General features: G+C 45.3%; 1 protein-coding gene across 2 annotated transcripts in view; it reads left to right on the top strand.

The window, feature by feature from the left end:
- The window catches only part of ZNF638 (zinc finger protein 638), a 197,465-nt gene that overhangs the window by 143,748 nt on the left and 35,027 nt on the right, over positions 1–18,690 (top strand). For both annotated transcript variants that reach the window (XM_068274297.1, XM_068274304.1), the window contains exons 4-11: positions 684–719; positions 5,813–6,072; positions 6,167–6,924; positions 9,073–9,216; positions 12,051–12,167; positions 14,481–14,512; positions 15,619–15,656; positions 16,735–16,854. In XM_068274297.1, coding sequence (XP_068130398.1) covers positions 684–719; positions 5,813–6,072; positions 6,167–6,924; positions 9,073–9,216; positions 12,051–12,167; positions 14,481–14,512; positions 15,619–15,656; positions 16,735–16,854 — 1,505 coding nt within the window. The remainder of the gene's footprint in view (positions 1–683; positions 720–5,812; positions 6,073–6,166; positions 6,925–9,072; positions 9,217–12,050; positions 12,168–14,480; positions 14,513–15,618; positions 15,657–16,734; positions 16,855–18,690) is intronic.

The following is an 18,690-nucleotide window of genomic DNA, read 5'->3' as shown; positions in this document are numbered from 1 at the left end:
CTTTAACCACTTAAGGACCGCGTGATTTTGCAATGATCTGTGCTGCGTGGGCTCTTCAGCCCCCAGCACAGATCACGTTGCAGGCAGGGTGATCAGACTTATCCTCCCCCCCCCCCCCCCCCCTGCTGCTTGTGGTTAGCACCTTATGCTGTAAACCCCGGGGTTTCTCCCCCACGTGTTTACATTTCGCCTGTGAGCTGTGATCGGAGGCTCGCACGCTGTTCACGGAGCCCCCCTCCGTGAACTGACATGGAACGGCCGCTCGTACGATGGAAATCCACAAACGACCAGCCGCCGCCTATACGGCGTTGGCTGGTCGTTAAGTGGTTAAAATGTCAGTAATGTGCATAGGCCCTGATCAACGATAGTCAAGGTTTTGTGCACAAATGAATAGCCAGTTGGGATTCATGGTCCTTTCCTTCACTCTGAATTATATGCAGAATGAAAGGAACCTGCCTTGCACTTAGTAATGATTATGCAATGATCCGCTATGTAGGACTGTTATTTCATACAAAAGAATGAAGTGATTGCCCAGTATGCTAAACATGCTGTTACCTGCATACGGCTAGCCTCACCATAAGATGCCCTTCCTTTTCATTTACCACCCTGTGACTTCCTCTTTCCTTTGAAGGATGCGTGTGGTGATCATGTGATATTGATCATTTATTTATGTATTTTTAAAGGTATCCTGATTGGAACCCACAAGTCCACACTTTAAGGTAAGACCCTCTAATCTATTGTCTAGACCAGATTTTCCTCTTGTCACAAAGCCTCACTATATCTCACAGGGTACAAGACTTGGGGGCCAACTTGGCAGAGAATCTAGTGAGTCAGGTTCTTTCGGCGCCGTGATGTCTGATTTGGGTGCCGCCATAACCTGTAATCTTAATTATTACTATAGTGGCGCATGCAAAATTACAATAAAATCACCATAATTCAGGTGCCAGCAATAGCTGGACCTCGTGACTGAAATTACGTGACCAAAAGAAAAAAAATTTAATATATTCTTTGAGATTACTTAGCTCAGGCAGAGCAGTCTTTCGGCTTCTCCCTGCGCCCAAATTATACATGGCCGGAACATATGGGTGCAGATCTAGCATGTACACAGCAGCCCTGGACCACCCGCTATATACCGGCCGTCGCTCCACCTCAGCAGATCAACTTGGCCAAGGGTATTGTTGTTTCCCTCTGCCTGCCCTCTTCATTGTTCGCCACTCAGTCATTCACACTCCATAGTAACACATCGCTAGCCTACAGGGTTACAATGTGTCTGTAGAGTCCGGCCAACTCTGATGGCAATTAGGATGATAAATGAATGTAAAGAGTGTATAGAACCAAAGAGAGAACCTTTAACAGCATCTAAATGTTCATTGAACTACAGCAAACTATACTTCCTGTGCTCTATAGATCAGCTGCAGGGTAGTCTGTTGGGGTCATGTGACACAAAGTAGCAGGAAAAGTTGATGCTTGACTACATTTCCCAGAATCCCTGTGTTAAGCTCTGTGCCTACATGAGGAAGTGGGATTCACATGGAGTTAGAAGCTGAGGTATTTTAATTTCTCCCTCACTCTGATTACAGGCTGTTGAGGTATTAAGCCTGTATGGATAGGTGCACATTTAAAAAAATAAAAAAATCTATGTAAAGGGAAGGATCTGGATCCCATGAAGCCTTCCCAGTCCTTTCTCCATGCCCTTGCTCCCCCACCAGGCCCTGTACTGGGCACATGTCTTGGCTCAGTATAGATGTCTGTCTTCAGAAGCACTTGGGGACGCAAGTACTTCCCAAGCCTTCTGAGGGGGCACAGGGGCATGAAATTTGAGAAGGTGGCAGCAGTGAAATAAGAGCGCCAGGAAGGATTCTCAGAATATTGAGTGTGTGGTGACAGAGCTGGCTCTATTGTGGGTGAGACCCTGCCTGGAACACATACCCAGAAACAATGGTACCACAGTCACATGACTGCAGATACATTCTTTAGTCATTGAGGAACTTTAAGAGCCCGAGGTAGGCTCATATAATAAAAAAAAAAACTAGGCTACCTGATCCGGGGGCCTGGTCAGGTAGCTGCAATCCCCGCCGCTCCTGAGGCCTGCTAGGACCCACTTTCACTTTTGTGACCTCTGGGTCACGACGCTGGAAGGAGAGAGATCTTTCTCAGCGCACAGGGAGACAGGGATGCGGCATGGGGCATTGCCAGGGAGAGAGATGCCCAATAGCAGCTCTGGAAATCCTATAGCAACACCCCTAATTGGGCATTTGGTCAGGGAATGCAACAAATATTGTCGCTAATTTTTTTGGGGGGGGTCAGAGTGGTGGTAAGGGTATACAGAGGCATGTCATGAGGCAGAGAGCATGTATCTGTGTCTCATCTGAGGCCCCACCCACCCCTGCACGGCCTTGGGTTCACTTTAAGGCTGTAGTCACACAAATGGCTGAACTCTGTGTTACTGTAGGAGTGATCACTGTCCAGTTCTATTTGGTTTTCTGTCACTGTACCGAAGAAATCTGCCACATGTAATACAGTGGTTTGCAAAAGTATTTGGCCCCTTGAAGTTTTCCACATTTTATCATATTACTGCCACAAACATTAATCAATTTTATTGGAATTCCACGTGAAAGACCAATACAAAGTGGTGTACACGTGAGAAGTGGAACGAAAATTATACATGATTCCAAACCTTTTTTTACAAATAAATAACTGCAAAGTGGGGTGTGCGCAATTATTCAGTCCCCTGAGTCAATACTTTGTAGAACCACCTTTTGCTGCAATTACAGCTGCCAGTCTTTTAGAGCAGTGTTTCTCAACATTTTATTGGCATGTACCCCTTTTAAAGCACTGTACTCACCCTCACCAAGTACCCCCTAGCATAGGAAACATGATCACAGGTACCCCTTGACAAATATATATTTAATCGTAGTACATTATCATTGGTTCTAAACAATTTCCAAGCATTTACTTGCTTTTAATTAGCTAAAACACTAATTTGGTGTTGTTTAAATAAGGTTTATCATTGTCTAAAACTCTAAAATGTGTTTTTCTTTGTTAAGCATATCAAGCCGAGTACCCCCTGGAACCATCAGAAGTACCCCCTGGGGTACGCGTACCACACGTTGAGAACCTAGGTTTTAGAGTATGTCTCTACCAGCTTTGCACATCTAGAGACTGAAATCCTTGCCCATTCTTCTTTGCAAAACCGCTCCAGCTCAGTTAGATTAGATGGACGGTGTTTGTGAACAGCAGTTTTCAGATCTTGCCACAGATTCTTGATTAAATTTAGATCTGGACTTTGACTGGGCCATTCTAAAGGTGCATACACACATCAGACTATAGTCTTTGGAAAATGAAATCACAGACCAATCTTACCACCCTTCATGTAGTATGAGAGCCATACTCTACACAGTCTATTCTATGGAGCTGAACTTCCCATCAGATAAACATCTTTGCAAGATGCTGCACACACAGATGCTGTACAGACACAAAAGATCAGTATCTGCAAAAGATCGGTTCCTGCCAAAAATCCATTCCTGCAAAATGCAATGATAGTCTATGAGATCTGCAGATCATCATACACACATGATTTAACTGACATTAATCTGCAGATCAAGCAATTATCCGCAGATCTGAAAATCCATCCTGGTGGATCTGATCTGCAGATGAATGTCAGTTAAATCGTGTGTATGATGATCTGCAGATCTCAGATTATTGCAATTTGCAGGAATGGATTTTTGGCAGGAACAGATCTTTTGCAGCTACTGATCTTTTGAATGTCTACAGCATCTTTGTGTGCAGCATCTTGCAAAGATTTCTGTCTGATGTGGAGTTCAGCTCCATAGAATAGACTGTGTAGGTATGGCTCTCATACTACATGGAAGCGGGTAAAATTGGTCTGTGATCTTTCATTTTCCAAAGACTATGGTCTGATGTGTGTATGAGCCTTAACACATAGATATGTTTTGTTTTAAACCATTCCATTGTTGCCCTGGCTTTATGTTTAGGGTTGTTGTCCTGCTGGAAGGTGAACCTCCGCCCTAGTCTCAAGTCTTTTGCAGACTCCAAGAGGTTTTGTTCCAAGATTGCCCTGTATTTGGCTCCATCCATCTTCCTATCAACTCTGACCAGCTTCCCTGTCCCTGCTGAAAAGCAGCACCCCCAGAGCATGATGCTGCCACCACCATATTTGACGGGATGGTGTGTGCTGCTAGTTTTCCGCCACACATAGTGTTTTGCATTTTGGCCAAAAAGTTCTATTTTAGTCTCCTCTGACCAGAGCACCTTCTTCCACATATTTGCTGTGTCCCCCACATGGCTTGTGGCAAACTGCAAAAGGGACTTTTTATGCTTTTCTGTTAACCATGGCTTTCTTCTTGCCACTCTTCCATAAAGGCCAACTTGTGTGCAGTGCACAACTAATAGTTGTCCTATCGACAGATTCCCCCACCTGAGCTGTAGATCTCTGCAGCTCATCCAGAGTCACCATGGGCCTCGACTGCATTTCTGATCAGCACTCTGCTTGTTCAGCCTGTGAGCTTAAAGAGAACCCGAGGTGGGTTTGAAGAATATTATCTGCATACAGAGTCTGGATCTGCCTATACAGCCCAGCCTCTGTTGATATCCCAAACCCCCCTAAGCTCCCCCTGCACTCTGCAATCCCTCATAAATCACAGCCACGCTGCTGACAAACAGCTTGTCAGAGCTGGCTGTGTTTATCTCTATAGTGTCAGTCTGCTGCTCTCCCCGCCTCCTGCAGAACTCCAGTCCCCGCCTGCATCCCTTCCCTCCCTGCTGATTGGAGGGAAGGGGCGGGGGCAGGGACCGGAGCTATGCAGGAGGCGGGGGAGCAGCTGAGACTGACACTACAGATGTAAACACAACCTCACAGCATGGCTGTGATTTATGAGGGATTGCAGAGTGCAGGGGGACCTTAGTGGGGTTTGGGATAGCAACAGAGGCTGGGCTGTAAAGGCAGATCCAGCCTCTGTATGCAGATAACATTCTTTAAACACACCTCGGGTTCTCTTTAAGTGGACGAACTTGTCTTGGTAGGTTTACAGTTGTGCCATACTTCTTCCATATCTGAATGATTGCTTGAACAGTGCTCCGTGGGATGTTCAAGGCTTTGTAAATCTTTTTGTAGCCTAAGCCTGCTTTAAATTTCTCAACTTTATCCCTGACCTGTCTGGTGTGTTCTTTGGACTTCATGGTGTTGTTGCTCCCAATATTCTTAGACAACCTCCAGAGGCTGTCACAGAGCAGCTGTATTTGTACTGACATTAGATTACACACAGGTGTACTCTATTTAGTCATTAGCACTCATCAGCCAAGGTCTATGGGCAACTGACTGCACTCAGACCAAAGGTGGCTGAATAATTACACACACCCCACTTGTAAAAGTTTAGAATCGTGTATGATTTTCGTTCCACTTCTCACATGTACACCACTTTGTATTGGTCTTTCACGTGGAATTCCAATAAAATTGATTCATGTTTGTGGCAGTAATGTGACAAAAATGTGGAAAACTTCGAGAGGACCGAATACTTTTGCAAACCACTGTATCTAGTGAGTGGCTGCTGCCCTGTTAATTGTTCATGAATGGGAGTGGTGCCAACCCACTGACCAGCAAACCACGGTTGAAACGCGGTGAGCGCACCTCTCCCATGTAAATACAGTGCAGAGTGGGTCAGCAGGTTGAGTATTAAGCCAAGTTTTTCTTGTTAGCAAAAGTCACCTTTTTATGTTACAAGATCATGTAGACTATGAAGTTAATTCACTCTTTGGAATTGAGATTATTTATGCGTTGCTTGCCTTTTTATAGGGACGATGGCAAAGAGGGGACAACCCCAAAGAGATCAAGATCAAAAAGTGGAAGCCCACGTAGATCCAGGAGGTCGGGTTCGAGACACAGGACTCGCAGGTCAAACAGCCCGAGATCTGGGAAGAGATCTAGGAGTCGAAGTCCTCGCCGTGTACGGCGCAGTCCAATGAGATCACGTAGTCCTCGCAGAAATACTAGATCTCCCCAGCGTTCACTGTCGCCTAGCAAGCAAAGGAGGGCCCGAAGCGCCTCTACGCCTGGTGAGTCAATGACTCCAGTTTCCTGCTTCTACCAACAGTATTCTCAATTCACATGACCAGGTTTGATATTAACTCTCGTTACTTTATCTTTCAGACAAGAGAGCAGTAGATGCCGCGGTGCAGAAGTTTATAGAATCCAATAAAGTAAAGAGTGGAGAGAAAGAAAGGCCTGCAAAGCCTGCCAGCAACGGGAAAGCTTTGCCTGCAAAGTCCACAAGCTCCAGCAGCGTGAAAGGGAGGAAGCCATCAGAGAGTACTTCGTCTTCAACAAAAAATCCCAGCTCTAGCAGCAGTAGCAGCTCTGCCAAGAAACCCAGCAGTACAAGCAGTCCGAGTAGGTCTGTGAGGAAACCCAGCAGTACAACCAGTCCGAGTAGGTCTGTGAGGAAACCCAGCGGTACAACCAGTCCGAGTAGGTCTGCGAAGAAACCCAGCAGTACATCCAGTCCGAGTAGGTCTGTGAGGAAACCCAGCGGTACAACCAGTCCGAGTAGGTCTGCGAAGAAACCAAGCAGTACATCCAGTCCGAGTAGGTCTGTGAGGAAACCCAGCAGTACGTCCAGTCCGAGCAGCTCCTCTAGAAAGCCTCCTACCAGCAGCAGCAGCAGTTCTGTTAAAAAGCCAGCTAGTAATAGTAGTAACAGCAGCAGCAATAATGCCCCACGAAAACCTCTCCCTCCCAAGCCTGGGCCCGGCCCGTCCGCACCCAAGAAGCCTGTTGTGAGCACTGGAGCGAAAAAGACAACGCCTGCTACCACTGCTGGCAAGAGGCCACCACTAAGCAAACAGCCTGCCACTCAGAAGGCTCCCAGCACTCAGAAACCACCAGAGCCTTTCAACGCACTGAATAAGGTAAGCTATTCATCTTTCGTTCTTGCACTCTGCACTAGTGGTAGCTCCTATACAATTTAGGATCATTAACTTGTTTAGGGATCTTAAAGGGACTCCGAGAACCTCTATTGGGCATGCCTTTAAAGAGTCACTTAAGCCAACCTAAAAAAATGAGTTTTACTCACCTGGGGCTTCTACCAGCCCTCTGCAGCTGTCTGGTGCCCACGTAGACTCGCTCCGATGCTTCTGGCCCCGCCGGCAGCCACTTCCGGTTTCGGGATAGGAGCCGACAGGCTGGGAACGCGAGTGATTCTTCGAGTTCCTGACTCCTCAGGCTCAGCTCTCAGGCCCCATTCACACTAGAGCATTTTGCCGCGATTTTGTCAAAGCGATCAAACGCTAGCACTTTATAAAAGCACTAGCGTAATGAAACCCTTATGGGCCCGTTCTTGGACGATTTGAGCAAATTGCCCAAAAAAAGTGACTCATCGCCTGCACCATTTTCAGGCGATTTCCCGACGATCGCGCTTCGGAGCTGTCAAAACGTTACACATGGGCGCGGCAAAATCGCCGCAGTGTTCAGTGATTTTTTTTTTTCCCGTGTGAAATCGCGAAAAACCACTCCTGCAAAACCCGGTAAAAATTGCCGGCGTTTTGTATGTGTGAATGGGGCCTCAGGGTTCTTAACCACTTCGCATCCAGACCTCGTTTCCCACTTATGGACCAGAGCAGTTTTGACAGTTTAGCTATGTCCTTATTTAATCAGAAATAACTTTATCCCTACTTATGACACAGAAATGAAATATATATTGTTTTGTTTTTTCAAGACAAACTAGGCTCTCATTGTATGCCATTTTTTTCCCTCCAACAATTTTGTTTTCTATGAATTTGAATGAAAAAACAATGGGGGGAAAAACACATTATTTCTGTTTTACCAATTCCAGTTTAAAAATGAAAAGTTACTGTACATAAACACAAACTTTCTTTGGCTATTCTTACCGCTTATCACAAAACTTAGATTATGTTAAGATTATGGTGAAGATATTTGATTCTGAATTAATGCTACAGAGTGTATTTTTCACTATGAACTGAGAAAATAAAAGTAATTTTAATAGTAAAAATCAATCTCATTAGCTCAGGAAATATATTCCCGTTCACCAATTAGTGCTGCATAAGATAGTGCCAGAAATGTGCACAGGAGCAAGCCCAATCCTGCACAGCACTGCTTCTGTTACAAGACGTATATCTACTGACTCGTGCCTTAAGCCCAATCTACACGGTACGATTCTCTGTGCGATCCGATTCGATTACGATTCTATTTACGATCCGATTAAATCCGACATGTCCGGGATTGGAATTCTATTCAATCTGATTTGCTATTGCAAAACGATGGCAAATCGAATTGAATCGAATCCCGATCGGACATGTCTGATTTAATCGGATCGTAATCGAAACGCACAAAGAATCGTACCGTGTAGATTGGGCTTTAGATGAAGTCACAGAGACTTGTGCATTAGTGCTGCATCAGATAATGCCAGAAATGTGCCCAGGAGCAATCCCAATCCTGCACAGCACTGCTTCTGCTACGAGATGCATATCTACTGACTCGTGGCTTAGATGAAGTCACAGAGGACGTAGATATACTGTAGTGGTGGATAAAGTGGTTAATGTGAATCGTGTTTCTTGCTGACCAGTATTTATGCCTCTCATCTGGCTACACCCAGCAGCCTCCTGTCCTGAACTGTTGTCATGAAGATCAGTGGGGAGGATACGGGGTTTTCCAAAGCTTCATGCAAATACTCTTGAGCATGTGCTGTTTCTGTGTGCAGGAGATCATTACACTTGATGCAGCACTGAGATTTTTATTGCTTTTTGACATTGTGGATTGGCTATAGCTAGCAGCTCATCTTTGACTATAGCTCCTGTACTTAATGTTTACTATGTGCAGATTCTGTGCTGCTCTGCATGCAACAAGAAGTGATATTTTAGTTCTTATTAAACAGTCGCCAGAAATTTCTTATAAAGGCTGCAAGGATTGGCTTGTAAATTGCTTTTCTGACAGATGGAAGTGATGAAGACCACTGACACCCACGTGCATTGAAAGCTGTTGTTCACACGTTGCTCATGCTTCACAGCTATATAAACCTTGAAACATTATTTCCTTTTCAGTTCCTTTTTGCAAAGGGCGGCTCCGAAAAGGTTATTCATGTCACCAACCTACCGGACAGTGGCTACACCGATCAGGACATCCTGAAAATTGTCCAGCCGTTTGGAAAAGTTAGCGATATTCTTATTGTTCGTTCCAAAAATGAGGTATGTGAATCTCAGGGGTTTATTGCTGGCTGTTGGATTTTTATAGCGCGAACATATTACCCAGCTCTGTACAAAAAGGTTTACAGACAATGATCGGGGTGTGCACGATCAAGAACGATACGCAAGAAGGGAGGGCCCTGCCAAAGGCTTGCAATCCAAAAGGAGGTGGTGGTGACACAATAGGAGGGGGCTGCATCAAGAGCTTCTCGGAAGAGGTAGGGCATCAGTGAGGTGGGGTAGGCCATCTTGAAGATAGATTTGAACTCTTGTTTGAAGGGGGAAAACCTGATGGGTAGTGGGAGAGAGTTCCACAGGATTGGGACGGCGCTGGTAAAATCTTGTGGGGTAGCTAGTAGGTCATTGGAGGAGCAAATTGAGTTTCCAGGAGTGTATCTGCTGTCTATTTCAGAGATGTAGGTCGAGCAGGACTGGTGTATAGATTTGTAGGCCAGGCATAGGATCTTGAAGCGGATCGGGAGCCAGTGGAGGGATTTGTGTGGAGTCATGGAGACTGAATGGGGGGATGAGTAGAATAGTCTAGCTGGAGTTTATTAATCCTGCTACTTTGCATGCATAGCTATATGTTGTAAAACCATACTTGGGTTTGGGTAGCAGTAAATGAATATTGAGGATGTCTGTTTCCTACTCAAGTGTCACCTAGTGTCCAAAGGTAGTGGGGGCCCTGTAAGTAAACCGATAACACGGCCGTTAGTGCCTGCAGCTACTAATGAGGTGGGAGTGGTTACAAGGACGGGGTCGGGAGTAAATCTACGTACACACACTGGTCTGAAGTCGGCCATGGAGGATAACGACTACCATGACCAAGAATCTGGAGTCAGGCCAGAGTGTGTACAATTGGTCGCACAATAGATCTGGCATGCTGGATCTTTAGCAATCCCCAACCACCGCACAACCACATTACTCTGCCCACCTGCGTGAATTTGTTCCTTCGCACTTAGCTTTCTCCCTCTGCACCCCCAACCCACATAGCAACAGAGGCATTGGTAGCCTGGAGGCTGATGATTAATTTGTACAGCATTGGTAGTGTTCTGTCTCCCAAGGGATCGAGAACCGATCTCTGCCGGGCAATGAAGATCCCTGGTGTTTATAGGGCTTAAAGGGTGACGTTTTGTGCTCAGTATTTGTAGTTTTTTCTGTAATGCCGGTTGCCATATACTTCCATCTTTAGAGATTATTTAGTAAGCTCTCTAGACTATTTTCTTCCACGTCCTTTTTTAAAGGAAGCCTGAAGCGAGTAAAATTATTTAACCACTTAAAGCGGAATATAACCCTGCATTTCAACTTTTCTCTAAAACATTATTTACAGCATATTATATGCAACCAGCATTTTTTTGTTTTACTAGACCAGCATTGGAAGGGTTAAACACAGAGGTTTAAAGTTCTGTGGAGAGATATGCAGACGTTCAGATAGATACATTTATCTAAATAGAATGTAACAAGTGAGAAATGTTACACACTCTTTGGCTGTCCTCCAGCTCCTTCTCAGTCAGAGTGAGTCACATGCCACACTTAGATACATTTATGTAAACAAAATGTATCTATGTCACCTTCGGATGCGTCTGCAGTTCTGTCCAGGAACTTTAAAGCTCTGTGTAACCCTTCCAATGCTGGTCTAGTAAAAAAAAAATGCTGGTTGCATATAATATACTGTAAATAAGGTTTTAGAGCAAAAGTTGAAATGCAGGGTTATATTCCGCTTTAAGGACCGGGCTAGTTTGTGCTGATCTGTGCTGCGTGGGCTCTCAGCAGCACAGATCAGCAGTGAGGCCGGCGACCAGACTTCCAACCCCCCCTTTTTTTTTCCCCCACTAGGGGGATGACCTGCTGGGGTGGTCTGATCGCCGCTGTAGCCAAGCGGGGGGAGGGGGGGTGTTGGGGCTCCTCAAAGCCCCCCTCCGCAGCGCTATTCCTCCCTCTCCTTTCCTCCCTCCCCTTCACTCATGGGCGGCACAGGATGGCGATCCGTCCTGTGTCGCCTCTCAGAGGCCGGGGATCGCCGGAGGCTGTTAAGAGACACCGATCGCGAACTGACATGGAACGGCCGCTCGAACGTTTCCATGTAAAATCATAAACGACCAGCCGCCGCCTATCGGCGTTTAGTGGTCGTTGTGGTTAAAATAAACACAGGACGTAGCTGCAAATGAATATTACCTACTCGCTGTCAGTTCCCCCCCAGAAGCTCACCATTTTCTTCTTACAGTGATCCCTTCCAGTTCTGACAAGATTTTATCAGAACTGAAATATACCAGTTGCTGTCAGTGATATATCAGCAGCTGTCCGTTACAACTGAATGTGCAAGGTAATGTCCGTTTTTCCCTATGGCTCAAGTGGGTGATATTAAAGTTTAAGTGTGCTGACCAGGAAGCTGTTATGGGGTAATGGCCATTTTTAAAATGGAGGACAGAGAAATCCATTGATCACAGGGGACAGACAGGACGCAGGAGAGGAGTAAGAGACTGAGTAGTAGACTACACAGGAGGTAAGTATGACCTGTGTATGGTTATTTTGACTTTTTCAGTTCAGGTTCTCTTTAAGTCATAAACTCCACGGTTTCTGTTTTGGAGCTACTGTGATTGAAAGCACAAGTTTGCAGCAGATAAACCTGCAGTCATTAGTTTCTCAATGACCAGAACCCGTAACTTGCAGCCAGATCTGTATGTTGTAGATTTTATTAGATTAAAATAAACAATTAAGTCGCTTATAATTTTGTAATTTCAAGTGCAAATGGTGCACACTATGGGTGCAGCATGCTTCTAATGCAGGATAGTGTTGAGCATCATTTGTTGAGACTTTAAATACTCCTTCCATTCTAGGCTTTCCTGGAAACTAACTTCAGAGAGGCAGCAACAGCTGCAGTCAAATTCAGCGAAACCGTGCCGGTGGTGATAAACCATAAACGGGTGACCCTCTCTTTAGTTGGACAAAATAAGGTGAGCATCTTTTTTTTTTTTACTGAGCATGTATAACTTAGCCTTATATTTGTGTTTTTGTAGATCAATTTCGATCCGCCGTGTAATTTTTCCAGTGATGCAACTTTTTTTTTTTTAAACGCAAATTATGCATTTTTCCTGTGTTTTGGGTTAAAGGGAACCTCATATATATATATATATATATATATATATATATATATATATATATATCTATATATATATATATATATATATATATCTATATATATATATCTATATATCTATATATATATATATATATATATATATATATATATATATATATATATATATATATATATATATATATATATATATATATATATATATATATATATATATATATATATATATATATATATTTTTTTTTATATATATATATATTTTTATATATATATTTTTATATATATATTTTTATATATATATATATATATATATATATATATATATATATATATATATATATATATATATATATATATATATATATATATATATATATATATATATATATATATATATATATATATATATATATATATATATATATATAGGCAGGGTTACACTTAACTGGGGCTTCTACCGGCCCCCTGCAGATTTCTTGGGCTTGCACCGATCCTGCACATCGAGCTAGCTTCGATTCAGGCGACTGGCCAGTTGGTGTGCCCCTGCGCGGCCCTGGCCATATGCGTCCTTGTTCACTCTCCCGTCGCTGTCTTCCGCATGTACAGCACTAGATTTCTCAAACTGCGCAGGATGGTGACAGGAGAGTGAACAAGGACCCGTGCACTGGCCATCGAACGGCCAGAAATTAAACTGGCTCGCTGCGGTGGCGCGAAGTATTGCTTTGTCCTGGCACGGCACAGGACATCTGTAGGGGCTGGTAGAAGCCCCAGGTAAGTTAAAAGAATACTATCGATTTTTAAAGGACAACTGTAGGGGGAAAGAAGAGTTGAACTTACCCGGGGCTTCTTACGGTCCCCCGCAGATGTCCTGTGCCCGCGCAGCCACTCACCGATGTTTCAGTCCCCGCCTTTGGTTCCCTTCTGGTGAAGCTGTTCAGTTAGAGCTTTACTGTAACAAAAAATACTCTACACCAAAAAGCTCCACCAAATGCCTGTTTTATCCCCAATGTCTGCTTAAAGGGAAGGTCCGAGCAATTATAAAAAAAAATGATCTACTTGCCCGGCCCCTAGCAGCTGATCTGTCCCACGCCGCAGCTGCACTCTCAGCCGTTGTCTACCGGTGCTGAAGTCGTCCTCTACTGCGCCAGCGCTTCTGTCAATCAAATCCACGTTGTCCGGAGTGTACTGCGCAGGCGCAGAACTACTGCACCTGTGCAGTATGCTCCGGACAACGTGGATTTGATAGTGGCGCACTAGAGGACGGCCTGACGGCCGTGTCCGAGAGGCAGCAGCAGAGAGTGGAGCTGTGGCGTGGGATAGATCACCTGCTACGGGCTGGAGGATGTAGATTTCATTTTTTTAATAACTGTCCTTTAATGTGGGGGTCCCAGTGCTGGGATGGACGGAGGATGATTCAGAGACTTCCCCTTTCAGGTGAGTACCCCTTAGGGGCACTTTTTCCGTTTTACAGGTGCACATTAAAAGGAACCTTAACTGTAAAAAAATGAGTTTCACTTACCTGGGGCATCTACCAGCCCCCTGCAGCCATCCTGTGCCCTCGCAGTCACTCATGGCTCATCTGGTCACACGCTGGCAGCTAGTTTTGTTTTTGTCGACTGGGAGTCGGCCGGCCGCCATGCGTACGTTTTTTTTTTTTTTTTAACTCATTCCTGCTGGTGCATGCAGCCATTAACAAGTACATTTTTACGTGTTACAGGTGTAATGCATAAAAATGTACTTGTTGATGTCTGCAATAGCTTCCTGCACAAGCAGGAATGCGTAAAAACATATGCATGGCGGCTGGGCGACTTCCAGTCGGCAAAAACGAAACTAGCTGCCAGCGGGGGACCAGAGGATTAGTGAGTGACTGCGAGGGCACAGGATGGCTGCAGGGGCTGGTAGATGCCCCAGGTAAGTAAAACTAATTTTATTTTTTACAGTTAAGGTTCCCTTTAAGACAAATGTTTGTCTATGAAGCCTTAATTGGTACTACCTATCCCTCAATGACATTTTGTTTTTTTGGGGGGGATCTGTCGATACAAACCTATCATGGAGTGCTTTTGAATTGTAATTGTGAGCGCTTTGTCTTCTTGTATGCCCATACTATTGTCTTATGGGCTGCTGTGACAGTTGTGATATGAAATGTTTCTATGTTTTTCTTCCTTTTCAGGAGCAAGCTAAGACAGAAGTTGAAAGCTCAAAGTGAGTATATAAACTACCGCCGTGTAATATTTCTACAACAGAACTTAACCACTTGCCGACTAGGGGATTTTTCACTGATCGGTGCTGCGTGGGCTCTACAGCCCGCAGCACCGATCAGGAGTGCAGCAGGGCGATCAGACTACCCCCCTTTTTTCCCCACTAGGGGGATGTCCTGCTGGGCGGGTCTGATCGCCGCCGGCTGCATTTGCTTAGCGGGGGGGGGGGGCTCTTCAAAGCCCCCCTCCGCAGCGTTCTCCACCGTCTCTCACGCTCCCTCCCTCTCCCTCCCCCTGTGATTTCCGTCCTGCGCATTGAAGGATAGGCTTCAGCCTATCATATGCCGGCGATCCCCAGCCAATCAGAGGCCGGGGATCGCCGATCTGCCAGCAGCGCCGTATGATGTAAACAGGGATTTCTTCCCCCCGCCGGTTTACATTTTGCCGGTGAGCCGCGATCGGCGGCTCTCCGGCTGTTCACGGAGACACCCACCGTGAACTCACATGGAAAGGCCGCTCGAAGCGGCCGTTTCCATGGTAACCCGCAGACGACCAGTTTACGCCAATCGGCGTTAGCTGCTCGTCAAGAGGTTAAGGAACTAATGGAAATTTTGTCTTTTTTAAGTCCTTGTTCGCACTAGAGCATTTTTTTTGTCAGTGTTATAGATTGGCAAACAAACATGTAAACAGATCCCTTATTATAAATAGCATGTGCTTTTGTAACTGATCTGTTGGATCTGCTGAGGGCCCAAAAAAAAAAAAAAAGTCCTGACCTGCACTATTTTATGGTTAAGAAGATGCGTTTCCTATAAAAGTCTATGGCAGAAACACATCCGTTTCTCTAAAATGACATCAGTGGGCCACTGGAACACGTTTTACAATGTCCCCTCCGGCTGGCGGTTTGCGATCCATCCTCAGTTGCTTACTTGCTCTAAAGTTGTCTCAGGAGGAATTAAACGCTTAGTTTAGTAGACTGTTATCCGGCACCAATGGAGATCTGATCTTGAATAAGTGCACTTTCTGGTTACTTGTAACAAATAACATGGCCCCTTATCCCTGAAATAACTGCCAAATTAAGTAGGAGCTAATGCCTTTTTTTTTTCCTTCCAGTGATAACCGTGCCAATGAGCAGCCCTTACCTGAAATAGGTAAGCTATAAACTCTTAGCAAGGTTCTTGTATGTATTTTGCTATATTTAGAATTCAAAAAACATCTTACAGGATACATAAGCCAAAAATGTTTATCCCCTCACCTGGGGCTTTCTTTCAGCCCTTCAGTCTCTGTGTCCTTTACCACATGTCCACTGGCAGCCACTCTTCTGGGGGGCCCTCCGTAGTGGCTTCTGTGCATGTGCCGTCCGCACTCACGCACGGGAGTGTACGGCACAGTGGCAGCTATGGAGGGGACCCCAGAACAGTGGCTGCCAGCCAAGCTGCTGTGAAGGACAAAGAGACTTCAAGTGGCTTGAGGAAGAATAGGTAAGTAGTTCAGCATTTTATTATTTTTGCATTATGTATCCTTCAAGCTTGCCATACACTTATAGATTCCTACCCAATGTTCCAAAACTATTCCTTTAACCTACCCAGCGTTCAATTTCCCCAGGATTTCTGTGCAAACAGTGATAAAATTTATTTTTAAAACTTTTTTTTCCCTGTAACTTGCCAAAATGTGTCAAGCAAGGGTCTAGTATACAGTGCAGGAGAGTATTGATGTGCATGCATATTTATACTGTTCACAGCATGTTTTTTTGAACGGACATTTCTGTCCATACCGCTAGGGAGGTTAAAGAATAGATTCCGTTCCACACACAGCACCTAGATTTTCCATCCTGTCTCATACTTTAGATTTTTTTTTTTTAGGGTGATCGAATTAAAACAATGTGTATGGGCATCTTTACAGCAAACCTGGAGAGGGGGAAATGTTAGATACTTTACACCACCCAGATCTTTCTGCAGAGGCTTCCTGATCTTCCCAGTAGCCCACCATTCCAAGGACCCCGGTGGCTTTTGTGCTACTGAACATGTGCTGAACTTACTCTACTTGCCCAGTATGGATGTGCTCATGCATGGCCAGGGTATGAAGAGGGTCCTTGTGTTGTAACAGTGGGCTCATGAGAGATCTAGGAAGCCTCTCAGTCACTTCCATCTATTGAGGTAATTAGTATCTTTTTATTTTATCATGATTTCCGCTGTGCTTAAATATATCTTGGTTTTGTTTTTTTAAAAGTCAATGAGGAAAATCAGCTGAAGGAGGAAGAGAAAAAGGAAGACAAAGTAGAAAAAGAGGAGCCGAAAGAGGCAAAGGAAGAGAAAAAAACTGAAAAAGAAAAAGTGAAACCTGTTCTAGGTAAGGTGTTCAACAGTCTGTCTGTGTAAAAAAAAAATAATAAAAAAAAAACTTTCTCCTTCAAAACCGTTAACCTTCCTGGCGGTAAGCTCGAGCTGAGCTTGGGCTATGCCGCAGGAAGGCACCTCTCAGGCCTCGCTGGGCCGATTTGCATAATTTTTTTTTAATTTTTTTTTTTTTTTGCTACACGCAGCTAGCACTTTGCTAGCTGCGTGTGCAATCCGATCAGTTGCGCCGCAGCCGCCGCCCCCCCTCCCAGACCCTGTGCGCCGCCTGGCCAATCAGTGCCAGGCAGCGCTGAGGGGTGGATTGGAGTCCCCTTTGACGTCGAGGACATCGGTGATGTCATCCCGCCCGTCGCCATGACGGGGGAAGCCCTCCAGGAGATCCCGTTCTTTGAACGGGATCTCCTGATTGGCGATCGGAGGAGCTGGGGGGATGCCGCTGAGCAGCGGCTATCACGTAGCGAGACCATGTCTCACTACATGGGGAATAAAAAAAATTAAACGGCTGTGCCGCCCCCTGGCGGATTTTAATAAACCGCCAGGAGGGTTTAAACTAGTAATTTACTATGTTTTTCTCATCTGAAAATGCTCTTAAGTTTTTTTCTGTTAAATCGCTCTTAATCCATCCTGTAGCAATCTGATGTTTGGATGTTTAACAATGCACCGAGTGGCAGGGAACATCCGTTGCACATATTACATCTGGCGTGAGTTACCTATAAAAATGTTCGTTGGGCTGATCAGATAGGGATTGAATCCTTCCACGCACAAGGCATAGATTTTGAATGTATTTTCAGCATGACCTCTATTAGAAATCTTTTGAACCGCAGTATTGAAATGTTCGATGGGATGTTGAGCTGCAGCCGTTCTTGATCTGCAGGTGATCGATAATTTCGATTTGATCAGGCCGGCAGGTTGGGGCATCGATTTCTAGCAGAGATCTACATGAAAAATTAAGTGTATGGGCCAACCTTCATCATAAAGGGTGCCCATACACTATTAGATTTTCCTTGGCAACTTAGACTACTGTGATGCCTACTTGTAATTTCGATGGATTTTCATGTGAAATCGATAGTAATTTATAGATCGGACAGGTACATTTTGATGAAAAGGGTATGCAGCAGTATGTTTGCCCTGGGCTAGAGCTGGCAACGGGCTGGCGCAACCCTCCTGTGTCCGTTTTCACCCCAGAACTGTACTTCATGACCTGGCATTGTTGTATGAATATGTACATGGCTGCGAGTCAAGAATATCTGGCACTGGGGTAACTGAGACAGGACACAGTAGGGGAGTGTGCCTGCCAGACAGGTGAATGAGTGCTCTTTATTGGCCCTGGAGAGCACTGTAACCTGGGGGGCATGCCACCAGCTCTGGGGTAGCGGCATTCTGATAGATTTTTAACCCTTTTGGGACCGTCCGCCTAACCCCCTATTTTTGCAGGAGGGGGGTGTTTGGGGGGGTCAGGCAGCCGGATCCCTGCAGGGTCTAGCTGGGCTGTCTCCCCCGTGTGTGGCCAGGTGTCCCACCTTGCCAGAAGCAATCGCTCACCTTCCAGGCTCCAGCGACGAACCGCAGCGGATCCCTCTGCTCCGACCAGCATCTCGGCACCTCCTGCCGCTCAGTTCCGGGTCGCGGCTTGATGACGTCAGGAGCAGAGATGCCGGCAAGAGCGGTGGGGGGCGCCGATCGTCGCAGGATCGGCAGGGAGGTGAGTGGATCCTCTTTTTCTACCGCCGCAGCTGTCAAATTGATCACTACGATCCGACGTCGGTCGTAGTGATCACATGATCAGCAGCCATACGCAATGGCTGCTGATCACGGAGGGGAGATGCCA

This window comes from Hyperolius riggenbachi, chromosome 1, assembly GCF_040937935.1.
Source record: "Hyperolius riggenbachi isolate aHypRig1 chromosome 1, aHypRig1.pri, whole genome shotgun sequence".
NCBI lineage: Eukaryota > Metazoa > Chordata > Amphibia > Anura > Hyperoliidae > Hyperolius > Hyperolius riggenbachi.
Note: the sequence above shows the minus strand (reverse complement) of the source record. Positions and strands in the feature narration are given on the sequence as shown.